The 22,023-nt window shown below is 37.8% G+C and overlaps 1 protein-coding gene across 2 annotated transcripts in view; it reads right to left on the bottom strand.

Moving 5' to 3' along the window:
• The window catches only part of DMXL2 (Dmx like 2), a 158,636-nt gene that overhangs the window by 3,108 nt on the left and 133,505 nt on the right, over positions 1–22,023 (bottom strand). For both annotated transcript variants that reach the window (XM_068551638.1, XM_068551629.1), the window contains exons 30-42: positions 19,943–20,073; positions 19,366–19,451; positions 18,733–18,934; positions 17,753–17,870; positions 14,397–14,459; positions 12,862–12,948; positions 12,656–12,777; positions 11,375–11,513; positions 10,652–10,712; positions 10,391–10,518; positions 9,761–9,838; positions 8,866–8,957; positions 8,108–8,160 (exon numbers count right to left, since the gene is read on the bottom strand). In XM_068551638.1, the coding sequence (XP_068407739.1) occupies positions 8,108–8,160; positions 8,866–8,957; positions 9,761–9,838; positions 10,391–10,518; positions 10,652–10,712; positions 11,375–11,513; positions 12,656–12,777; positions 12,862–12,948; positions 14,397–14,459; positions 17,753–17,870; positions 18,733–18,934; positions 19,366–19,451; positions 19,943–20,073 (1,360 nt within the window). The remainder of the gene's footprint in view (positions 1–8,107; positions 8,161–8,865; positions 8,958–9,760; positions 9,839–10,390; positions 10,519–10,651; positions 10,713–11,374; positions 11,514–12,655; positions 12,778–12,861; positions 12,949–14,396; positions 14,460–17,752; positions 17,871–18,732; positions 18,935–19,365; positions 19,452–19,942; positions 20,074–22,023) is intronic.

A 22,023-nucleotide genomic window follows, 5' to 3' on the forward strand; every position in this document is an offset into this window, starting at 1 on the left:
AGGAGGAAAGATTTCCACGCACTAGGAAGCCCCTTCGCGGGCAGAGACTGCGGGTGGCAGAGGGGGGAAGCTTCGGAGCCACGGAGGAGAGCGCAGCCACAGGGGTGCGGAGGGCAAAGCGGAGAGGCTCCCGCACGGAGGAGCGGTGCCGACCAGCACTCACCAGCCCGAGAGGCTTGTCTGCTCCCCCGCCGGGGCGCGCGGGGCAGGGAGCTGAGGCTCGGGCTTCGGTCGGATCGCAGGGAGAGGACAGGGATTGGCGGCGTGAACACAGCCTGAAGGGGTTAGCGCACCACAGCTAGCCGGGAGGGAGTCCGAGAAAAAGTCTGCAGCTGCCGAAGAGGCAAGAGACTTTTTCTTCCCTCTTTGTTTCCTGGTGTGCGAGGAGAGGGGATTCAGAGCGCCGCCTAAACGAACTTCAGAGACGGGCGCGAGCCGCAGCTAACAGCGCAGATCCCACAGCAACAGGGGCGCAGAGGAAAAAGCGGAGAGACTCCCGCACAGAGGCTCGGCGCCGAGCAGCGCTCACCAGCCCGAGAGGCTTGTCTGCTCCCCCGCCGGGGCAGGCGGGGCTGGGAGCTGAGGCTCGGGCTTCGGTCCGATCGCAGGGAGAGGACAGGGATTGGCGGCGTGAACACAGCCTGAAGGGGTTAGCGCACCACAGCTGGCTGGGAGGGAGACCGGGAAAAGGTCTGCAGCTGCCGAAGAGGCAAGAGACTTTTTCTTGCCTCTTTGTTTCGCTGCGCGCAAGGAGAGGGGATTCAGGGCGCCGCCTAAACGAACTCCAGAGAAGGGCGCGAGCCGCGGCGATCAGCGCGGACCCCAGAGACGGGCGTGAGACGCTGGGGCTGCTGCTGCCGCCTCCAAAAAGCCTGTGTGTGAGCACAGGTCACTCTCCACACCGCCCCTCCCGGGAGCCGGTGCAGCCCGCCACTGCCAGGGTCCCGTGATCCCCGGACAAATTCCCCGGGAGAACGCACTGCGCGCCTCAGGCTGGTGCAACGTCACGCCGGCCTCTGACGCCGCAGGCTCGCCCCGCCTCCTCCGTACCCCTCCCTCCCCGCGGCCTGAGTGAGCCAGCGCCCCCGAAGCAGCTGCTCCTTTAACCCCGTTCTGTCTGGGCGGGCAATAGACGCCCTCAGGCGACCTACACGCAGAGGTGGGTCCAAATCCAAAGCTGAACCCCAGGAGCTGTGTGAACAGGGAAGAGAAGGGGAAATCTCTCCCAGCAGCCTCAGAAGCAGCGGATTAAAACTCCACAAACAACTTGATGTGCCTGCATCTGTTGAATACCTGAATAGACAACGAATCATCCCAAATTCAGGAGGTGGACTTTGGGAGCAGGATATATTAATTTTTCCCCTGTTCCTTTTTGTTTTGTGAGTGTATATGTATATGCTTCTGGGTGAGATTTTGTCTGTATAGCTTTGCTTTACAATAGCTTTATTTTACTTCACTATATTATAGCCTCTTTCTTTCTTTCTTTCTTTCTTTCTATTTTTTCTCCCTTTTACTCTGAGCCGTGTGGACGAAAGGCTCTTGGTGCTCCAGCCAGGCATCAGGGCCGTGCCTCTGAGGTGGGAGAGCCAACTTCAGGACACTGGTCCACAAGAGACCTCCCAGCTCCACGTAATACCAAACGGTAAAAATCTCTCAGAGATCTCCATCTCAACATCAAGACCCAGCATCACTCAATGACCAGCAAGCTACAGTGCTGAACACCCTATGCCAAACAACTAGCAAGACAGGAACACAGCCCCATCCATTAGCAGAGAGGCTGCCTAAAATCATAATAAGGCCACAGACACCCCAAAATACACCACCAGACGTGGATGTGCCCACCAGAAAGACAAGATCCAGCCTCATCCACCAGAGCTCAGGCACTAGTTCCCTACACCAGGAAGCCTACACAACCCACTGAACCAACCTTAGCCACTGGGGACAGATACCAAAAACAACGGGAACTACAAACCTGCAGCCTGTGAAAAGGAGGCCCCAAACACAGTAAGATAAGCAAAATGAGACGACAGAAAAACATACAGCAGATGAAGGAGCAGGGTCAAAACACTCCAGATTTAACAAATGAAGAGGAAATAGGTAGTCTACCTGAAAAAGAATTCAGAATAATGATAGTAAGGATGATCCAAAATCTGGGAAATAGAATAGACAAAATGCAAGAAACATTTAACAAGGATGTAGAAGAACTAAAGAGGAACCAAGCAATGATGAAAAACACAATAAATGAAATTAAAAATACTCTAGATGGGATCAATAGCAGAATAACTGAGGCAGAAGAAAGGATAAGTGACCTGGAAGATAAAATGGTGGAAATAACTACTGCAGAGCAGGATAAAGAAAAAAGAATGAAAAGAACTGAGGACAGTCTCAGAGACCTCTGGGACAACATTAAACGCACCAACATTCGAATTATAGGGGTCCCAGAAGAAGAAGAGAAAAAGAAAGGGACTGAGAAAATATTTGAAGAGATTATAGTTGAAAACTTCCCTAATATGGGAAAGGAAATACTTAATCAAGTCCTGGAAGCACAGAGAGTCCCATACAGGATAAACCCAAGGAGAAACACGCCAAGACACATATTAATCAAACTGTCAAAAATTAAATATAAGGAAAACATATTAAAGGCAGCAAGGGAAAAAAAACAAATAACACACAAGGGAATCCCCATAAGGTTAACATCTGATCTTTCAGCAGAAACTCTGCAAGCCAGAAGGGAGTGGCAGGATATACTTAAAGTGATGAAGGAGAAAAACCTACAACCAAGATTACTCTACCCAGCAAGGATCTCATTCAGATTCGATGGAGAAATTAAAACTTTTACAGACAAGCAAAATCTGAGAGAGTTCAGCACCACCAAACCAGCTTTACAACAAATGCTAAAGGAACTTCTCTAGGCAAGAAACACAAGAGAAGGAAAACACCTACAATAACAAACCCAAAACATTTAAGAAAATGGGAATAGGAATATACATATCGATAATTACCTTGAATGTAAATGGATTAAATGCTCCCACCAAAAGACACAGGCTGGCTGAATGGATACAAAAACAAGACCCATATATATGCTGTCTACAAGAGACCCACTTCAGACCTAGAGACACATACAGACTGAAAGTGAGGGGATGGAAAAAGATATTCCATGCAAATGGAAATCCAAAGAAAGCTGGAGTAGCAATTCTCATATCAGACAAAATAGACTTTAAAATAAAGACTATTACAAGAGACAAAGAAGGACACTATATAATGATCAAGGGATCGATCCAAGAGGAAGCTATAACAATTGTAAATATTTATGCACCCAACATAGGAGCACCTCAATACATAAGGCAAATACTAACAGCCATAAAAGGGGAAATCGACAGCAACACAATCATAGTAGGGGACTTTAACACCCCACTTTCACCAATGGACAGATCATCCAAAATGAAAATAAATAAGGAAACACAAGCTTTAAATGATACATTAAACAAGATGGACTTAATTGATATTTATAGGACATTCTACCCAAAAACAACAGAATACACATTTTTCTCAAGTGCTCATGGAACATTCTCCAGGATAGATCATATCTTGGGTCATAAATCAAGCCTTGGTAAATTTAAGAAAATTGAAATCGTATCAAGTATCTTTTCCGACCACAACGCTATGAGACTAGATATCAATTACAGGAAAAGATCTGTAAAAAATACAAACACATGGAGGCTACACAATACACTACTTAATAACGAAGTGATTACTGAAGAAATCAAAGGGGAAATCAAAAAATACCTAGAAACAAATGACAATGGAGATACGACAACCCAAAACCTATGGGACGCAGCAAAAGCAGTGCTAAGAGGGAAGTTTATAGCAATACAAGCCTACCTCAAGAAACAGGAAACATCTCGAATAAACAGTCTAACCTTGCACCTGAAGCAATTAGAGAAAGAAGAACAAAAAAACCCCAAAGCCAGCAGAAGGAAAGAAATTATAAAGATCAGGTCAGAAATAAATGAAAAAGAAATGAAGGAAACAATAGCAAAAATCAATGAAACTAAAAGCTGGTTCTTTGAGAAGATAAACAAAATTGATAAACCATTAGCCAGACTCATCAAGAGAAAAAGGGAGAAGACTCAGATCAATAGAATTAGAAATGAAAAAGGAGAAGTAACCACTGACACTGCAGAAATACAAAAGATCATGAGAGATTACTACAAGCAACTCTATGCCAATAAAATGGACAACCTGGAAGAAATGGACAGATTCTTAGAAATGCACAAACTGCCGAGACTGAACCAGGAAGAAATAGAAAATATGAACAGACCAATCACAAGCACTGAAATTGAAACTGTGATTAAAAACCTTCCAACAAACAAAAGCCCAGGACCAGATGGCTTCACAGGTGAATTCTATCAAACATTTAGAGAAGAGCTAACACCTATCCTTCTCAAACTCTTCCAAAATATTGCAGAGGGAGGAACACTCCCAAACTCATTCTACGAGGCCACCATCACCCTGATACCAAAACCAGACAAAGATGTCACAAAGAAAGAAAACTACAGGCCAATATCACTGATGAACATAGATGCAAAAATCCTCAACAAAATACTAGCAAACAGAATCCAACAGCACATTAGAAGGATCATACACCATGATCAAGTGGGGTTTATCCCAGGAATGCAAGGATTCTTCAATATACGCAAATCAATCAATGTGATACACCATATTAACAAATTGAAGGAGAAAAACCATATGATCATCTCAATAGAGGCAGAGAAAGCTTTCGACAAAATTCAACACCCATTTATGATAAAAGCCCTGCAGAAAGTAGGCATAGAGGGAACTTTCCTCAACATAATAAAGGCCATATATGACAAACCCACAGCCAACATTGTCCTCAATGGTGAAAAACTGAAACCATTTCCACTAAGATCAGGAACAAGACAAGGTTGCCCACTCTCACCACTATTATTCAACATAGTTTTGGAAGTGTTAGCCACAGCAATCAGAGAAGACAAAGAAATAAAAGGAATCCAAATCGGAAAAGAAGAAGTAAAGCTGTCACTATTTGCAGACGACATGATACTATACATAGAGAATCCTAAAGATGCTACCAGAAAACTCCTAGAGCTAATCAATGAATTTGGTAAAGTAGCAGGATACAAAATTAATGCACAGAAATCTCTTGCATTTCTATACACTAATGACGAAAAATCTGAAAGTGAAATTAAGAAAACACTCCCGTTTACCATTGCAACAAAAAGAATAAAATATCTAGGAATAAACCTACCTAAGGAGACAAAAGACCTGTATGCAGAAAATTATAAGACACTGATGAAAGGAATTAAAGATGATACAAATAGATGGAGAGATATACCATGTTCCTGGATTGGAAGAATCAACATTGTGAAAATGACTCTACTACCCAAAGCAATCTACAGATTCAATGCAATCCCTATCAAACTACCACTGGCATTTTTCACAGAACTAGAACAAAAAATTTCACAATTTGTATGGAAACACAAAAGACCCCGAATAGCCAAAGCAATCTTGAGAACGAAAAATGGAGCTGGGGGAATCAGGCTTCCTGACTTCAGACTATATTACAAAGCTTCAGTAATCAAGACAGTTTGGTACTGGCACAAAAACAGAAATATAGATCAATGGAACAGGATAGAAAGCCCAGAGATAAACCCACACACATATGGCCACCTTATCTTTGATAAAGGAGGCAAGAATATCCAGTGGAGAAAAGACAGCCTCTTCAATAAGTGGTGCTGGGAAAATTGGACAGGTACATGTAAAAGTATGAAATTAGAACACTCCCTGACACCATGCACAAAAATAAACTCAAAATGGATTAAAGACCTAAGTGTAAGGGCAGACACTATCAAACTCTTAGAAGAAAACATAGGCAGAACACTCTATGACATACATCACAGCAAGATTCTTTTTGACCCAGCTCCCAGAGAAATGGAAATAAGAACACAAATAAACAAATGGGACCTAATGAAACTTAAAAGCTTTTGCACAGCAAAGGAAACCATAAACAAGACCAAAAGACAACCCTCAGAATGGGAGAAAATATTTGCAAATGAAGCAACTGACAAAGGATTAATCTCCAAGATTTACAAGCAGCTCATGCAGCTTAATAACAAAAAAACCAACAACCCAATCCAAAAATGGGCAGAAGACCTAAATAGACATTTCTCCAAAGAAGATATACAGATGGCCTACAGACACATGAAAGAATGCTCAACATCATTAATCATTAGAGAAATGCAAATCAAAACTACAATGAGATATCATCTCACACCGGTCAGAATGGCCATCATCAAAAAATCTAGAAACAATAAATGCTGGAGAGGGTGTGGAGGAAAGGGAACACTCTTGCACTGTTGGTGGGAATGTAAATTGATACAGCCACTATGGAGAACAGTATGGAGGTTCCTGAAAAAACTACAAATAGAACTACCATACGACCCAGCAATCCCACTACTGGGCATATACCCTGAGAAAACCATAGGTCAAAAAGAGTCATGTACCAAAATGTTCATTGCAGCTCTATTTACAATAGCCAGGACATGGAAGCAACCTAAATGTCCATCGACAGATGAATGGATAAAGAAGATGTGGCACATATATACAATGGAATATTACTCAGCCATAAAAAGAAATGAAATGGAGGTATTTGTAATGAGGTGGATGGAGTTAGAGTCTGTCATACAGAGTGAAGTAAGTCAGAAAGAGAAAAACAAATACAGTATGCTAACACATATATACGGAATCTAAGGAAAAAATAAAATAAAAAAAAGCCATGAAGAACCTAGTGGCAAGACGGGAATAAAGACACAGACCTACTAGAGAATGGACTTGAGGATATGGGGAGGGGGTGGGGTGAGATGTGACAGGGTAAGAGACTGTCATGGACATATATACACTACCAAATGTAAAATAGATAACTAGTGGGAAGCAGCCGCATAGCACAGGGAGATCAGCTCGGTGCTTTGTGACCACCTAGAGGGGTGGGATGGGGAGGGTGGGAGGGAGGGAGATGCAAGAGGGAAGAGAAATGGGAACATATTGTATATGTATAACTGATTCACTTTGTTATAAAGCAGAAGCTAACACACTATTGTAAGGCAATTATACTTCAATAAAGATGTTTTAAAAAAAAAAAAAAAAAAGAATATATGTATAACTGAATCACTTTGCTATAAAGCAGAAATTAACACAACATTGTAAATCAACTATACTTCAATAAAATGTTTTTTTTTTTTTTAAAGTCCTTCTCAGCTAAGTAATTGAAACTACACTAGTGTGAAAATTACCAGCCCCAAGTTAAGGAGTTAACCTTCCCAGGACTCTCTGCATTCTAATATGATTAACAACCTTCCCAGGACTCTGTGCATTGTAATGTGATTAACACCTTAAGCTAATATGTGGCAAATCTTTAAGAGATATTAATAATTATTCGCCAAAAACAGAGACTATTGCAATCAAAACTGGGAAATAACTACATCTTTCAAAATACATGTCAGCATAGTAAAAGACTCAAATCTTTTTTTTTTTTTTTTTTTTTTTTTTAACAAAGTCCGCCTAGCTATCTTTAACCCAAACTTACTAGAGCTTTGAGCACTCTTGGTGGTATTATGTGAAAGAGTGATCTTTAGGACAGCGATGTGGAAAACACTGTCTTAAAAGGAATAATGTTTAAACGGCATTATTCAGATTTCTAATCATAAGGCTGACTTTTACTCTACAGTCAGATTTAATTCTTTGAAATATGACCTCATTTCTGTTGAGCTCAAGGAATACTTTGCAACTGATTTCTTCAGCAGCCTTGTTAGTAGTGCCGCTCTCCATACCATATTTTCTGAATGGAATACAACACAAAGATTATCCTAGGCTAGCTGGGTTTCTGTGACCATACATATTTTACCTCAGCAAGGTAGCCAGAAATTCTAGTTAACTTTTAGAATTTTATTCACTCTATACATTTCCCCATTTTTAACCCGTGAATAAACACGCACTGGATTTACTGGTTAAAATAAAACCAGGAAAGCATTCTTTCACAGGGTACTGAAAATCAAAGACTTAGCTCACTTACCATGAATGAGGCTGTTTCCGGGTGATATCAATGTGTCCCAGAGGCATACATTTCTAATAAAGAAACAATAACAAAAATACATCATAAACAAATTGTTCTAAGTCATCACTGGGATAAACTGCGTCCTTACATCAAATATTTTTACTTATTGAATCTTACGTTGTTTTGTTCACTCACATTTATAAAGCAGTGATTCTCAACTAGGATGAGGGTAGAGTTTGGGACTGGGGATATGTCTCTTCCAAGAGTTTATCCTTTTCAAACTACAGGGTCTGTCTCACATGGTCCCACCTAACTCTGCTCCATCTCATCCCCCGGCCCTATCTCTTTTCCATTATCACTCCACGGAAAATGAGGCATGATTTCCTGAGTAGAAGAGATGCTTCTGTATCCTTGGGGGTAAACACTGCAGGGAAATGAGAGGTGTTATTCATGGGCACATGTTGCCAATGAAAACAATCTGAGGCAAAGAAAATGTTGAGAATGATGGCTACAGAGCCTCAAAAACTTGACAGTATTAACAGCAATTAAAAAAACAGCTTTAGCATAAAAATTCCACATACTTCTTAGTAGATTACATTAGGAGTAATTTTGGTCTTTCTCTTTTTGGTAAGGAAAACTACTTGAAGAATTACGTAACAAAGTTTTTGTATTCCTGAGGTGGAAAAACCTGACTAAATAGAAATCCATACATTCTAGCAAGAATACCTTTCTGCCTAAAATATGCTTATTTCTTTTTTGCATCTCTGTCAACCTACCTATTGTCATTGGACTGTCCAGATGTGGCAACTAGACTTGAAGAGGTAACAAATGCAAAGTCACTTGTGGCTTTACTGTGGCACTGCCAACTCTATGGGAACAAAGTGCAGCTGATGTTATCTCAAAATCCAGCAAAATGTGGTACAGTACACACACACAGCTCTGCTAATCATATACTACATGCATGAGCTAAGAACACTTTTTAAAATCTAGAATAAAAATAAGTGATAAGAGGATTAGCTGTCATCTGCATGTTACTTGGTTAATACCCAATAATTTTTTAAAACTGGAAGAGCTGGCAGAAACATGGAATTAAAGGTTATGTTTTTTAGGTTATGTAACAAAGGAATAAAACACCAAGTACATGAACTTAACCTTCCAGCCTCGCCGTGCCCCGACCCTCCAAGTGCAGACATGCTTGTCTGCATCACCACATGTTCTAACATGATTTGGATTAATGGATGAAGTGGCCTATTGGGAGTGGTTATTTTATAATCTAATAAGAAACATTCTGGAGCAAACTGGCATACATGGAACCTGTCTGGTTCTTAATACAGTACCTAAAACGAATCACTATAAAACTCTATCACTAAGAAGTCAGAGATTTCGAAACAGATAAAAGTTAATAAAAATGTATCCTGAATAAGACCACACACAGAGAAGGCCCCTAAAAATTTCAAATATAATGGTCACCCTTCAAGCTGTGTAAAGCAAGTTTTTTGCGTTTTAGTCACTTCAGTCTAAAACTAGGGCAATGATGGTGCTGGGCCGTGGCTGCTGGACAGAGTGGTCCCTTTCCCAACAGATCCACCAATGGGATTCGCTGTCTGAAACAAACACTTCACAAACAAAGTGGCCTCCGTATGCGCTCTGCGAATGCTGAGTGATACTTACCATGTAAGGTTTGGGATTTGATGCAGTTTGGTTTACTTGCCAGATACTCAGAAAACCCTCTCCGTCTGCGACACCACACTGTAAGAATGTTGTAAATATTAAACACAGCTTCTGAGTAGCCATATCGAAGGTAAAATCATTTATGAAACGGAGAGTCACTCAGTCCCCACTTAACCAACATTCTGCCTATACCTATGCTCCTGCTGCTGTAGTTCTCAAGAAAGCCCAAGTACTGTAAATATCCTGCCACCTTTTAAATGCTTTTCCATGCCTATTTCACTGTTTTCCTCCAAACTTCTGTAGCAGAACTTAGTAAGAAACTGGAAGGTTTCTCTTAGGTGCCTGACTCTGCACACAGGCACCATCAACACACTCAACAGAAACAGAATTCTTTACCCTCACAGAATATTTAGTATCTGTAAGTAGATGATTAATTAATCCACACAAAATTCTGTGGATTTATGCTTTTATTGAGAGCCAAGGGGCTATATAAACACACCATCAAACTGCCTGCTCAACTTAAATCCAGAGTGACTGAATTTGTTTTTAAGTGTAGTTTTACTAGCTATTTACTCATAAATATCTGCAATTCTTTTCAGACAAGTTTAGCAGTAACCCCCAGGAACTAACCTTGTTGCCTTGTGAATTGAAATATAATCTGGTAACTCTTGCATTGCCAGCTTGGCGGAAACAGACAAGCTGCTGAGGTCTTGTCCATTCAAACATTCGTACACTGCCATCCTGAGCACCTGTAAGATCTAAGATGCAAAAGCAAAAGCAAAAAATAAGAAACAAAGCTGAAGAAAGAGTTCCAACATTTCCCATTCTATAAGCCAACTTCAAAATGACAGAGATCACCTGCAGTCCTTTGATCATAAATAAAATACTTACAGTATTGATGGACTGGGTGTGAGGTCGTTCTCTTAACATTATGTAGATTCCTTTTCATAAGCTTTAAAAGAAGATAAAAATGAATTTCTTTTGCAACACAGAAGAAATAAGGAAGGATATGATTCAGGCCAACTCTAATTCTGATTACAGTTATTCTCTTACACTGGATTATTACTAAAATAAATAAACCCTGTGGTGGATTTTCTGACCCACTAAATATACGACACTTGTCTGAACAGGCTGGGAAAGCATAGTCACTTACTGGCGTGCCCTGGTCTGCGTGGACTGTGAGGATACCAAGCTGCTTCATCTAGTGATAAAGGGAACTCTCCTCCAAGTGCCCCTCCCTGAGGGCAATCAGGAGTATCTCCAGATTCTTCAGAGCAGAACATGAGAATGGGACCCCTTTAACTACAGTGACTAACAACAATGTTATTGATGCATTTTTCAAACACTTATAGTAGACACAAATTCCTCTCTATCTCTGCTTTACCACTTTGTGCCTCTGTTTGCTCATCTATAAAATGAAAACCACTTAGGGTTGTTATAAGAAAAAGCATGCACCTGACATAAAGAAATTCACAGCATGCTAGCTATCATTATTATGGTGTACTAACTGGTCACTGCCTCTGACCTTCAGCATCATTCCTATGTCAAAGTGATTTCAACCTATTTTTGAGCGAGTCCATATCCAGAAACCATACCTAATAGTAAATAACATACCACACTAGCTCCAATGCTAGTCTGCCCACTGCCCAGCCACGGCAGAGACGAAGATGGATGCACCTGACTTGCTGAATGGGATGTTGCACTGGGTTGATAAAGAGTTGTAGTGGAACCACGATAATCAATATCATCTGAACTGTGGAAAACATTCATGTGTTACTGTGACAGTTCCATTTTCTCAACACAAATTCCAATTACAGAGCTTTTTATCTATCTGAAGGACAGTCTTTATTTAAAAAAAAAAAAAGTATCAATATCCATAATAAAAACATAGGTACAAGTCCTAATCATCACCAATTTTAGTACTGGTTAACTTTTTCCCCTTAGGCAAAATATAAGTTTAGTCTAATGTCTGGGGGAATTTTATTGCTGCACAAATTAGAACAAATGTTTGTTTTGAAGTATTTAACACAGATTTTCTTTTTATCCTGTAGAGAAAAAGACTGTATGTTCTCTTCAAGTACAGAGATCCCATTTATAAAATTCAAACATTTTAAAGAAATTTGAGTTAAAAGTTTTCTTAAACTTAGGTACTAATTATCACATTAAATGTTAAAGTAATTTTTATGATGGGCCATATCATATTACATGGTTACATCTACTCTGAAGTATGACTGAAACCTAGTTGTATTATATACTAACGAGACAGAAACAGAAATGAAAGAGGCTATCATGGCACCACTCCCAGTACATAAAATTTCCAAGAGTCTGGAGAAAAGCAAGAGGGAGGGAAAACATGGAGGAGAAACCCCAAAATAGGAAAGCGTTACTGCACCCTTGGTACAGTGTCCATAGTTTTACTGAAAAGTAAAGTTGGCTACATTTTTATCTGAAAAGAAGGTATGCTTATAGAGAGATAATCAAGAAGAAACACTGAAAACTACTCAGTAAATGTGACTCATCAATCAGTCTAATATATTGGTGTATACTGCTTTTTATGGTTATTATCCAGATCAGCTGAATCTATTGAATATTGTGTAATTTCTGACATTTCTTTGGGGTTAAATGTCAAAGTGGCAGTTGTTAGTGTTAGGCTCTGGTGTTGGGGATTATTCTGACTCAAACATTATGAATAATTCAGCGTCTAATGGAAGAAGTAGGAGTAATTTGTACACTGATGTAAGCAGAGCCCTTTATTGGCAGCTAAACCAATTATGTTTGTCTCCTTACCAAAGAAATACATAGTTTTCAAGACAACTGAAATCAAGTGCATAACCACTTAATAGGTTCTTTTTGAAGAAGACTACATTTAAAATTGATTACATAAGGCAAGCAAACCTTTTGGATTCTCTGTCATATTCTTCTCCAATCCATATGTATGACTGACAGGCCAGTAGAGAAGTAATATCAAGTTCTTGTACATCATGCGTTGAAGCCAAAACAATTTCATTACAGTTTGCCTGTAAAGCAAACGCAAAGTCAATAATTTAAGCAATTTCACTAAAACAAAGTACTACATTCTTTATAATGACTAAAGATTTTACCTTATTAACAGAAAATGCCATGATCATATCTGACTCCTTATGAATGATTTTTGCCTTTCCTCCTGGATAGCCCAGATCTGCTTCAACCTACAAGACATTTGTCAGCAGTTTTAGTTGTTGCAGCACAGCTCCATACAGATATATGTACATCCCACAAAACTTAAAAGGAGGACAAGAAGAAAATGTAGCAGTAGCAGCAGCAGCAAGAAAAAAGGTACCAGTAATTTTAGTGTGTTGAAAATTAGCTGTGGAATTAGCTTAGATTCTCTGATGCCCTGTAATCACCCCAATTACAAAAATTTCCATTGTGATTACAGGATACGAGTAACTGTCACAAAAGATAGAGATAACATAATTTTCATTAGTATTTATAACAGTAATGTGTCTCTTATCTCTTCCAAAAGTGCACAAAGATACAGCAATAAGAATGTGAGAGAAAAAGACACAATCAGAAAGACAAAGGAGTCACATAAGAAGTGAAATATTTTTAAATAAGGGTGATGAGATAGGAATAAGAAGTTGGGTAGAAGAACAGTTAGAAAGTAATGAAGGAGGGCTTCCCTGGCAGCACAGTGGTTAAGAATCCACCTGCCAGGGGACACGGGTTCAAGCCCTGGTCTGGGAGGATCCCACATGCCGCGGAGCAACTAGGCCCCTGCGCCACAACTACTGAGCCTGCGCGTCTGGAGCCTGTGCTCTGCAACAAGAGAGGCCGCGATAGTGAGAGGCCCGCGCACCGCAATGAAGAGTGGCCCCCGCTTGCCGCAACTAGAGAAAGCCCTCGCACAGAAACGAAGACCCAACACAGCCAAAAAAATAAATATTAAAAAAAATGCAATAAAATTTTTTTTAAAAAAGCTAACTATTATTGTTATTAAAAAAAAAAAAAAAAAAAAGAATCCACCTGCCAATGCAGGGGACACAGGTTCAAGCCCCAGTCTGGGAAGATCCCACATGCCGTGGAGCAACTAAGCCCGTGTGCCACAACTACTAAGCCTGTGCTCTAGAGCCCGCAAGCCACAACTACTAAGCCCGCGTGCTTAGAGCCCGTTCTCCGCAACAAGGGAAGCCACCACAATGAGAAGCCTGCACACCGCGACTAGAGAAAGCCCGTGCGCGGCAACGAAGACCCAATGCAGCCATAAATAAATAAATTTTTTTTTAATTAAAAAAAAAAGAAAGTAATGAAGGAGATTGATGAGAGGAAGGTGTAATGCTTAGAGCTGAAGGTGATGGGGAGAAAAGAAGAGGCAGAATCAAGAAAGAGGCAAGAAAAAACAATCATGTTTAAGAACAGATGGGGAAAAAGGACAGAACTGAAGATGGAAAAGAAGCAAGAAAGGGAAGAACCAATGGCAAGAAAGATCAAGCTGGACACAGTGGAGCTTCTCCTACCCTGTGCCAGTGAGGTGTGTGGGAGCAGTGAGCACTCTGACTAGTTAGCCAGCTGGGCAGGTCATGATTAGTATCAGAGATGAGGGGTTAGCTCCTTGAATTTTAAAGAATGAGCTAAATTCGAGAGCGTGGAATACTACCTTGATGTGGCAATCTTCTGCTATGCAGTTTTGTTTGACCTGCTCCACATGTTCTTCTATAGACTAAACAACACCACACCGTCACAAACACAAAACACATGCATGAAACGGAATTATTAAAAAAATGAAAGTTTTCAAACTGAAACGGTTGCTCCATCACTTGATGGTAAAAATGAATTTGCAAGCTTTAAAATGAATTTAAAAGCACATCAAGAAAAAAATTAAGCTGAGTAAAATGTGATGTCATCAGAAAAAAACAACACAAAGCAAAACAGGCAAAATTAATGTATTACATATATAAAAGCAATTTCAAAATAAAAATTCATTATTTGTATGTCAGTTATGTAACTTGGAAGTTCTAACTTAAACTGTAATCTCTAAAAATAAAACCTACTCGTACAAGCAGATGCATCCTCTACTACATAGATTCCTAACCTATAGGGGTTTATTTCAAATAAATAAAAACTATTTTTTTCTAAACACAGATTAAAAGTACTGATAATTATTTCACTCTTACTCATAAGGAATATATCCATGAAGAGACAGTCAAGGATTAAAATTCACATCAACCATTACACTATACATAATCTTATGATTTTCCCCTTATAAGTAAATGTTTGATGAGATGAGGCATGGGAAAGAAATCACACAAATAACTTGCTTCTGGTTGATGACAGGGCCATTAGGAATGGCTATAATCAGAAGCAATATTTCTGCTGTGCTGTGGAAACCTCTAAAGGTTTGATCAGAGCAATACATTCCTACCAATACTTCCCTGAAGTGCCTGCTTCTCTTTCAGCCAACAGGACCCAATTCTCCATGCCTTGTGCAACTGCTCAAGGGCTGCTGCAGCTGACACTGAAGGAATGGTACACGTGTGCAAGGGCCAACTCAGCAAAAGCCAAACTGCAGAAGAACCTATTTGCCTTTAATCAAGTGGCTAAGTTTGCCACATTTATCCATTTCACAAAAAGTTGTTTTGTGGAATAGTCTTCTCTAACATACTCAGTGAGTAAAAATACCTTCTTCTGAATATACCTAAAATTTCAGCATTTCTCAGAATTTTATTTTTATTAAGTAATTTTTAAAAATTAGCCAATTTTAACATTCTTAGGATTATTTTGCCAGTTTTGCTAATTAATCAATTCACTGAATTTACCAAATTTATTGACCACCAATATCCTATTTAACAATCTAAAAGGATAAAACACTCTTATTAAATGGGTAGTTTTAATAAGTTCTGCATATTTCTGAACTAAGTGACCAATTTTACTTTGCCTCAAGAGCTTTCACATTGTTTTCATAATTTTTTTTCGTAAATGAAAACCATTTTTCAGCAGATATGTGCTATTCAATACAGTAGCCACTAAACACATATGGCTTTAAATTTAAATTAAACAAAATAAAAAATTCAGTTCCTCAGTCACACTAGCCCACTTCAAGTGCTCAATAACCACATGTGGCTGGTGACTACTATACTGTACAGAACAGACATAAATTTCCATTATCAACAGAAAGTTCTATTGGACTGCATGCAACAAGATATTAATTTCATTCAATAATTTAAAATTCAAAGGTACAAAAGGGTACATGATAAAAATTCTTCCGTCCAGACTCCCAGCCATGTACTTCCCTTCCTGGGGCCAACCAATGCTTACACAGCATTTTAAGAAATGTTCAATTTATCTCTGTCCCACCTCCCTGTACATGGAGAGCCTCTTCTGGTAGAAAAATAGAAAAGAACACACAGCTTGGGCTGCTGATCCCAAGAGCACAGAAATGGAGGGGCATAAAGAAGGGGAGGTAAGGGGCAGAATCGGGGAGAAACTTGGTTAAGGAAGAGGGAAACCAGAAAGGAGACAACAGATCCTCAAGAGCAAGACAAGAGTCTGAGGGTCCCAGCAACCTAGACCCAGTCTTTCCATAGCACTCTGAGGCTCTGACAATCCAATGAAACAAAACTGCTAGAAACCTTATGAATAATTAAAGCATATCACTGTGTTTAATAATTTGAAGAACTAACAACTCAGAAAATTGATCCTTCAATGAACTCTCTTTCTGTGAATAACAGAGCCCTAAGTGAGCAAGTATCTTTTATCTTAAATCTATTTCTTAGATTTCTGTATCTTATTTTATAGAACTCAGTATCACTATAGGAAATGCAGTAAACAATGGATTAAACGAAAGAGGAAATGAATTTGGCTCTGATTCCCCTAACAAAACCCTACATCAGTAATTTCAATACCATTGGGGTCTTTTGTTATCAAATAAGCTTGTAAGACACAAAAGAATCTCTACAGTTCACTCCTCTAATTCCTCACTTAAGTACATAATTTTTAAATCTACAGAAAAAATAAATGACTGTTCACAGGACTGCCCACAATGACCATCCAGGTAAGTGGGTGAGTAGTGGAAAGAAAAGAACAAATCTGGTCGGTTCTGCTGCTCTAGGTATGGAGAACATTTGAGAAGCAGTTCTATATGCTACCTTGGGAAACTGAGCCACATAGACTGTCCCTCTCGGTTTTCACTTTTCTAAGTGAAATATAATTCATTTTTCTTTTCTCATAGTTTTTGTTGCCAAATCTTTAATCACATCTGACACTCTACTCTGAACACTACTCTCCAAACTGCTCATTACCTCATTAAATAGCCAAATGGACTGAAATGCTTATATATAAAACATCTGTGTACCCCTCATTTTATAATGAAGAGATCGTTTTAAGTTCTAAAGTGTCACTCTCTCAAATTCATGATTCTCCTTGAATCCTGTATGGCATTACATTATTAACTTATGTATAGCTTAAAAATCACCATGCAATGTAGAATCTCTGCCTCACTTTGTAAATGCAATCAATCTTCCTTCATCATATTTAGTGTTTCTGTAGTTTAATCTCTCTCACAAAATTATTCTACAGTTTATGCTGTTCATTTTTAAATGCTAAACAAATAAAAATGCTTTTAAAGGGTTATGCTGTATTTTCAATTAAATGATATTCAGAGAATCATAACATAGAGTATACTCATTTATATACTAAGTTCCCCAAACCATCCCTCACAATGTTTATTACATATGTAAAGGCCCAATGGCAAATATTATAAAGGACATACCAACTTTCACCTGATTATACAGGATTTATCGAAGGACCTATGTTGTTTCATTGTTATGAAATAAAAATTGTACGTTTTTATCTTAAAAAAAAATTCTCTGTAGTTTGATAAACTATTACCCATGATGTATGAAAGATAATGAGTTCCAACCAAAAGTAAATTTCAAATAAATCAAGCTGGCTTCATTAGAAATGTTAAAGAAAACAAACAAAAATTACAAGAGAGAATATTTTTTTCTAAAATACCTCACTCTGCTTTCTTTTCTTAGTGAAAATATATCTAATAAATGTCTGTTGAAGTACTTCTTGTTTAACAAGGAAATGCCAAAGTCGTTTGACTGGAAGCGCAGAAGAATCCCGGGATCTAGTTTAAAAGAAAAAAATCAACATATCACACTATTTAGTCTATATTCTAGTCTATAGAAAATGTTTCATTATTTGCAGATAATTTTTTTAAAACCTCCATTATTGCAAAGAAGATACAGCATTAAGCTCAACAAAATTTTATAATTTATAATTTATTTCACTTTTAATTTTTAGTTCTACAAATCATTCCTTCATCTAGCAATTAATTCTCTAATTACAGATTCTCTAAATGGACAGGTTGGGCTGAGAGTCAATTGAATCTCATTATTCTCTTTTTAAATTATACTTTAGGTTGGTTCTGTTGGTTACAGCATATCACCAATGAATAAAAATGAATATAAAGTCCCACATTTCATTTTTAACAGCCTAACAAGCCTAACAAGCTAAAAATCCTTCCTCTTTCAAGCTTATGAGCAATACTCTAAATCATGGCTGGCTGCCTCAAAAAAAGCATGCTGCTTATCAAAAGGGGCCTAGATGGACAGACAGAAGATCAAAACATCAATAAAAACCTTACTGTGTTTACTATTAAATTACTGACAAAAGGTCAGTAGCACCTTGTTTGAATATGTAGATTGTTATCCCAAAACATTTCTGTTAAGAGTTCCTAAAATGATGACAAAAATAAAGGTTTTGTCCTGATTATAAAATTAGTATGTCTACTGAAGTATAGGTAATATGGGAAAAATAATTTTTATCCAGATTTCTGACATTTTCCTTGGCATATACTGCTAGAAATAGTATTGCAAGTTCAAATTTATGAGTGTTTTGAAGGCTACTGGCATATTATTTTGCCAAACTGACTTCCAAAAAGGTTAAACCAAGCTACACTCTCATTACCATTGTAAGAGAATTCTTACTTGAATGGAGTATTTTCAGGTTCTAGCATTGCTTTATTTCGAAGAATTGCTGGTCCAGCTCCTACTGAAAGGTCAGTTGGATATGTGTTGACATAGTTGGGGGGAGGACCTTCAAATTGATCCATTTTCTCTTGCAAGATCTGCTCCCAATTCTCCAAGTTTTTAATCACAGCAATACCTAATGGTGATGTTACAGGCAACTCTAAAATGTAATAGAATATGATATTTTACTTTGATTAAAAATGTTGACCATCACCACATATTTACAAGATCCAAATTCTTAGAGCCAAAATTTCTGAAAATACAAATAAATCTGAAAATGTTAATCTAACACCATTTTGATATTTAATGCTTTGAACAAAACAGAAGACCAGCTTTCTAAAATGAGCTAAGAAAATGTTTAGCTTCTCCACGCTGGTTTCCTGGTTTTTCTTCCAACCTTCTAGGTCGTCAGTGATTCTTGCCATATGAATTAAAACCACAGAATGGAGCCTAAGATAAATAAGACCTCATAACATCTCCAATGCTGTATTTTTTTAGTACCAAATGTTCTTTTAATATGGATTTTGTAAAGAGAAACTTGATGATAATTTGTTGTATTTAATAACATTAATTTTCAAATTCCAAACTTACCAGAGAATTCCAATCCAGCGATGGGAAAGAAATTCTTGACATTGTGAAGTACTAGCTTAACCATTGTCAAATGTAGAAGAGCCCAGCTGTTCAAAGGGACAAAAAAAAAAAAATCTCCTTAATTGAAAAATAAAATCATGAGAATATAGTACTGATCCCTGTCAACTGTTTGGCCCAATCTCCCACCCAGAAAAAAAGCTGTTTTTTTCTAACAACTTACTATTAACAAAGAGTACCTTTGTAGTCTGAAAATAAAAGATATGCAACAATGTATTACACTTGCACTATCTGAAATACCTAATGGAAAGAGATTTACCACACAGCTACATGGAATTTAATAGCATATCAATAAATTATGTATTTTTTCTCACTAAAAATGTTTGTGCCAGCTATTCTTTGAAACTGGAGGTGAAATACTCTACTATCTAGCAATGTACCTCAAAGGTACAGAATTCCTAACCTGAAAACACAGGTCAGTTCTTGTATAAATTCATGAGAGTAATGTCGTTTAAAACTAGTAACATCAGGTACTTCTACAAAAGAAAAGACAAAAAGAAAAGAGGAAAGCTTTATTTACCTATAGGAGTTAGGGTCTTGGTGTTCCTGTATCTGTGTATCTGAAAAAAAAGCATCATCTTCTTCTTCATCACTATGAATGCTTTCATCAGAATCATATATAACTCCACTATCAGACAAAGGGAGAAATGGCTGCAATAAAATGTGAAGTTATTTTTAAATGTATAATTGGGTTATTTTTACCCTAACTTAATATTGAACATTTTAAATGGTGTCAACCTAAACTAAAATTTTCTTTTGAAAATGATACTAGACCTAGGAAAGTCAGGAAAACCAGGTTAAAACTCTCAGATTCAATAAAATAATTGAGTAGCTAGATAGGACACAAATATTTTTTAAAATCAATGGTCTTTTTCCCATATATCAGCAATAACTAGTTCAAAAACTCTGAAGAAAAAAGGTGCATTAAATAACATAATACCAAAGGAAAAACTTTATGAAAACTGAAAGAGCTACAGTGAAGGAAATTACAAATCCCTCTAAAAGCTAAATAAGGAGACTGAAACATGTAAAAACTATCATTCTTTAATTTACAGGTTTTAGGTAATTGCAATAAAAATCCCCATGGGGATTTCTTTTCCTTTTTTGAAACTTGATAATGATTGTAAAGTTCATAGGGAAGAAAAAAATAGGTAAGATTAGCTAAGAAATCTTTCTAAAGTGAAAGATACTATTTCTTAGTGGATATTAAAATAAGTAATTAAAATAAGTGCAGTCTAGCAATTGATCAGTGGAAAAATATAGTCCAAGAAGAGTATATAAATAAGAAATTAATATATGACAAATATAACATCTTTTAAGTCATTGGGAGGAAAGGAAGGACAACTAGTGTAAGTGTGAGAACAGAAGATAAAGAGGGCACCCAAAGTCTGATCTTCACTTCATTTTAGATCAACAGGAGAGTTAGAAATTAAAAAAGAGAGTTAAAAGTTAAAAAGAATTAGGGGGAAGATGGGCTTCCCTGGTGGCGCAGTGGTTAAGAATCCGGGTTCAAGCCCTGGTCTGGGAAGATCCCACATGCCGTGGAGCAACTAAACCCATGTGCCACAACTACTGAGCCTGCGCTCTAGAGCCCGTGAGCCACAACTACTGAGCCCGCGTGCCGCAACTACTGAAGCCCGCGCGCCTAGAGCCCGTGCTCCACAACAAGAGAAGCCACCACAATGAGAAGCCTGTGCACCGCAACCAGGAGCAGCCACCACTTGCAGCAACTAGAGGAAAGCCTGCGCGCAGCAACAAAGACCCAACATAGCCAAAAATAAATTTATTAATTAATTAATTTAAAAAAAGAATGAGGTGGAAGAGAAGGTGGAGGAAACAAAGGAGGAGAAGATAACAAAAGTAAACATTTATTAGTGGAAAGGACTTTCTCTGCTTAAAAACAATGTAACAAATCATTTTTAAAAGTATGGATAGACATGACTAACTTTTAAAAACTTCTGTATGTCAAAAGCATAAAATTAAAAGGCAAATAAATCATTTTTTAAAAGTATGGATAGACATGACTAAATAAACTTTAAAACTTCTGTATGTCAAAAATATAAACAAAATTAAAAGGCAAAGAATCTGGAAAAGGTATCACAAGTAAGATAAATTGTTAATATCCATAATAAATAAAGAGTTCATTAAAAGTAAGGAAAAACATTACAATTCCAATAGATAATTTTGTTCAGAACATGAACAGTCAATTCCTCACAGTAGAAAACCTAATGGCAATAGGTTCATTAACATTTTTTGATATCACTAATAGGAAATAAAAATTATTTAATCAAATTAACAAAAATGAAACAGGAATACTTAATGAGGGTAAAGTCAGATGCGTGCTCACTATTCTCAAGAGAGTATAAATCAGTAATCTGAAGATATATATCAAAAGATATATATATAAATATATATATATATATATTTCAGATATATATCTGAAATAATCAGAATGTGAACAGGCTTATCTAAAAAGATACTAATCTCAGCATTATTTATAAAAATGGAAAAATAAATACAGCAAATACTGATAGGCAAATGGTTATATAAGCTATAGTATACTCATCAAGCTGAATAGTTATTTGGTCATTAGAAATTATA

Source organism: Eschrichtius robustus, chromosome 1, assembly GCF_028021215.1.
Source record: "Eschrichtius robustus isolate mEscRob2 chromosome 1, mEscRob2.pri, whole genome shotgun sequence".
Lineage (NCBI taxonomy): Eukaryota > Metazoa > Chordata > Mammalia > Artiodactyla > Eschrichtiidae > Eschrichtius > Eschrichtius robustus.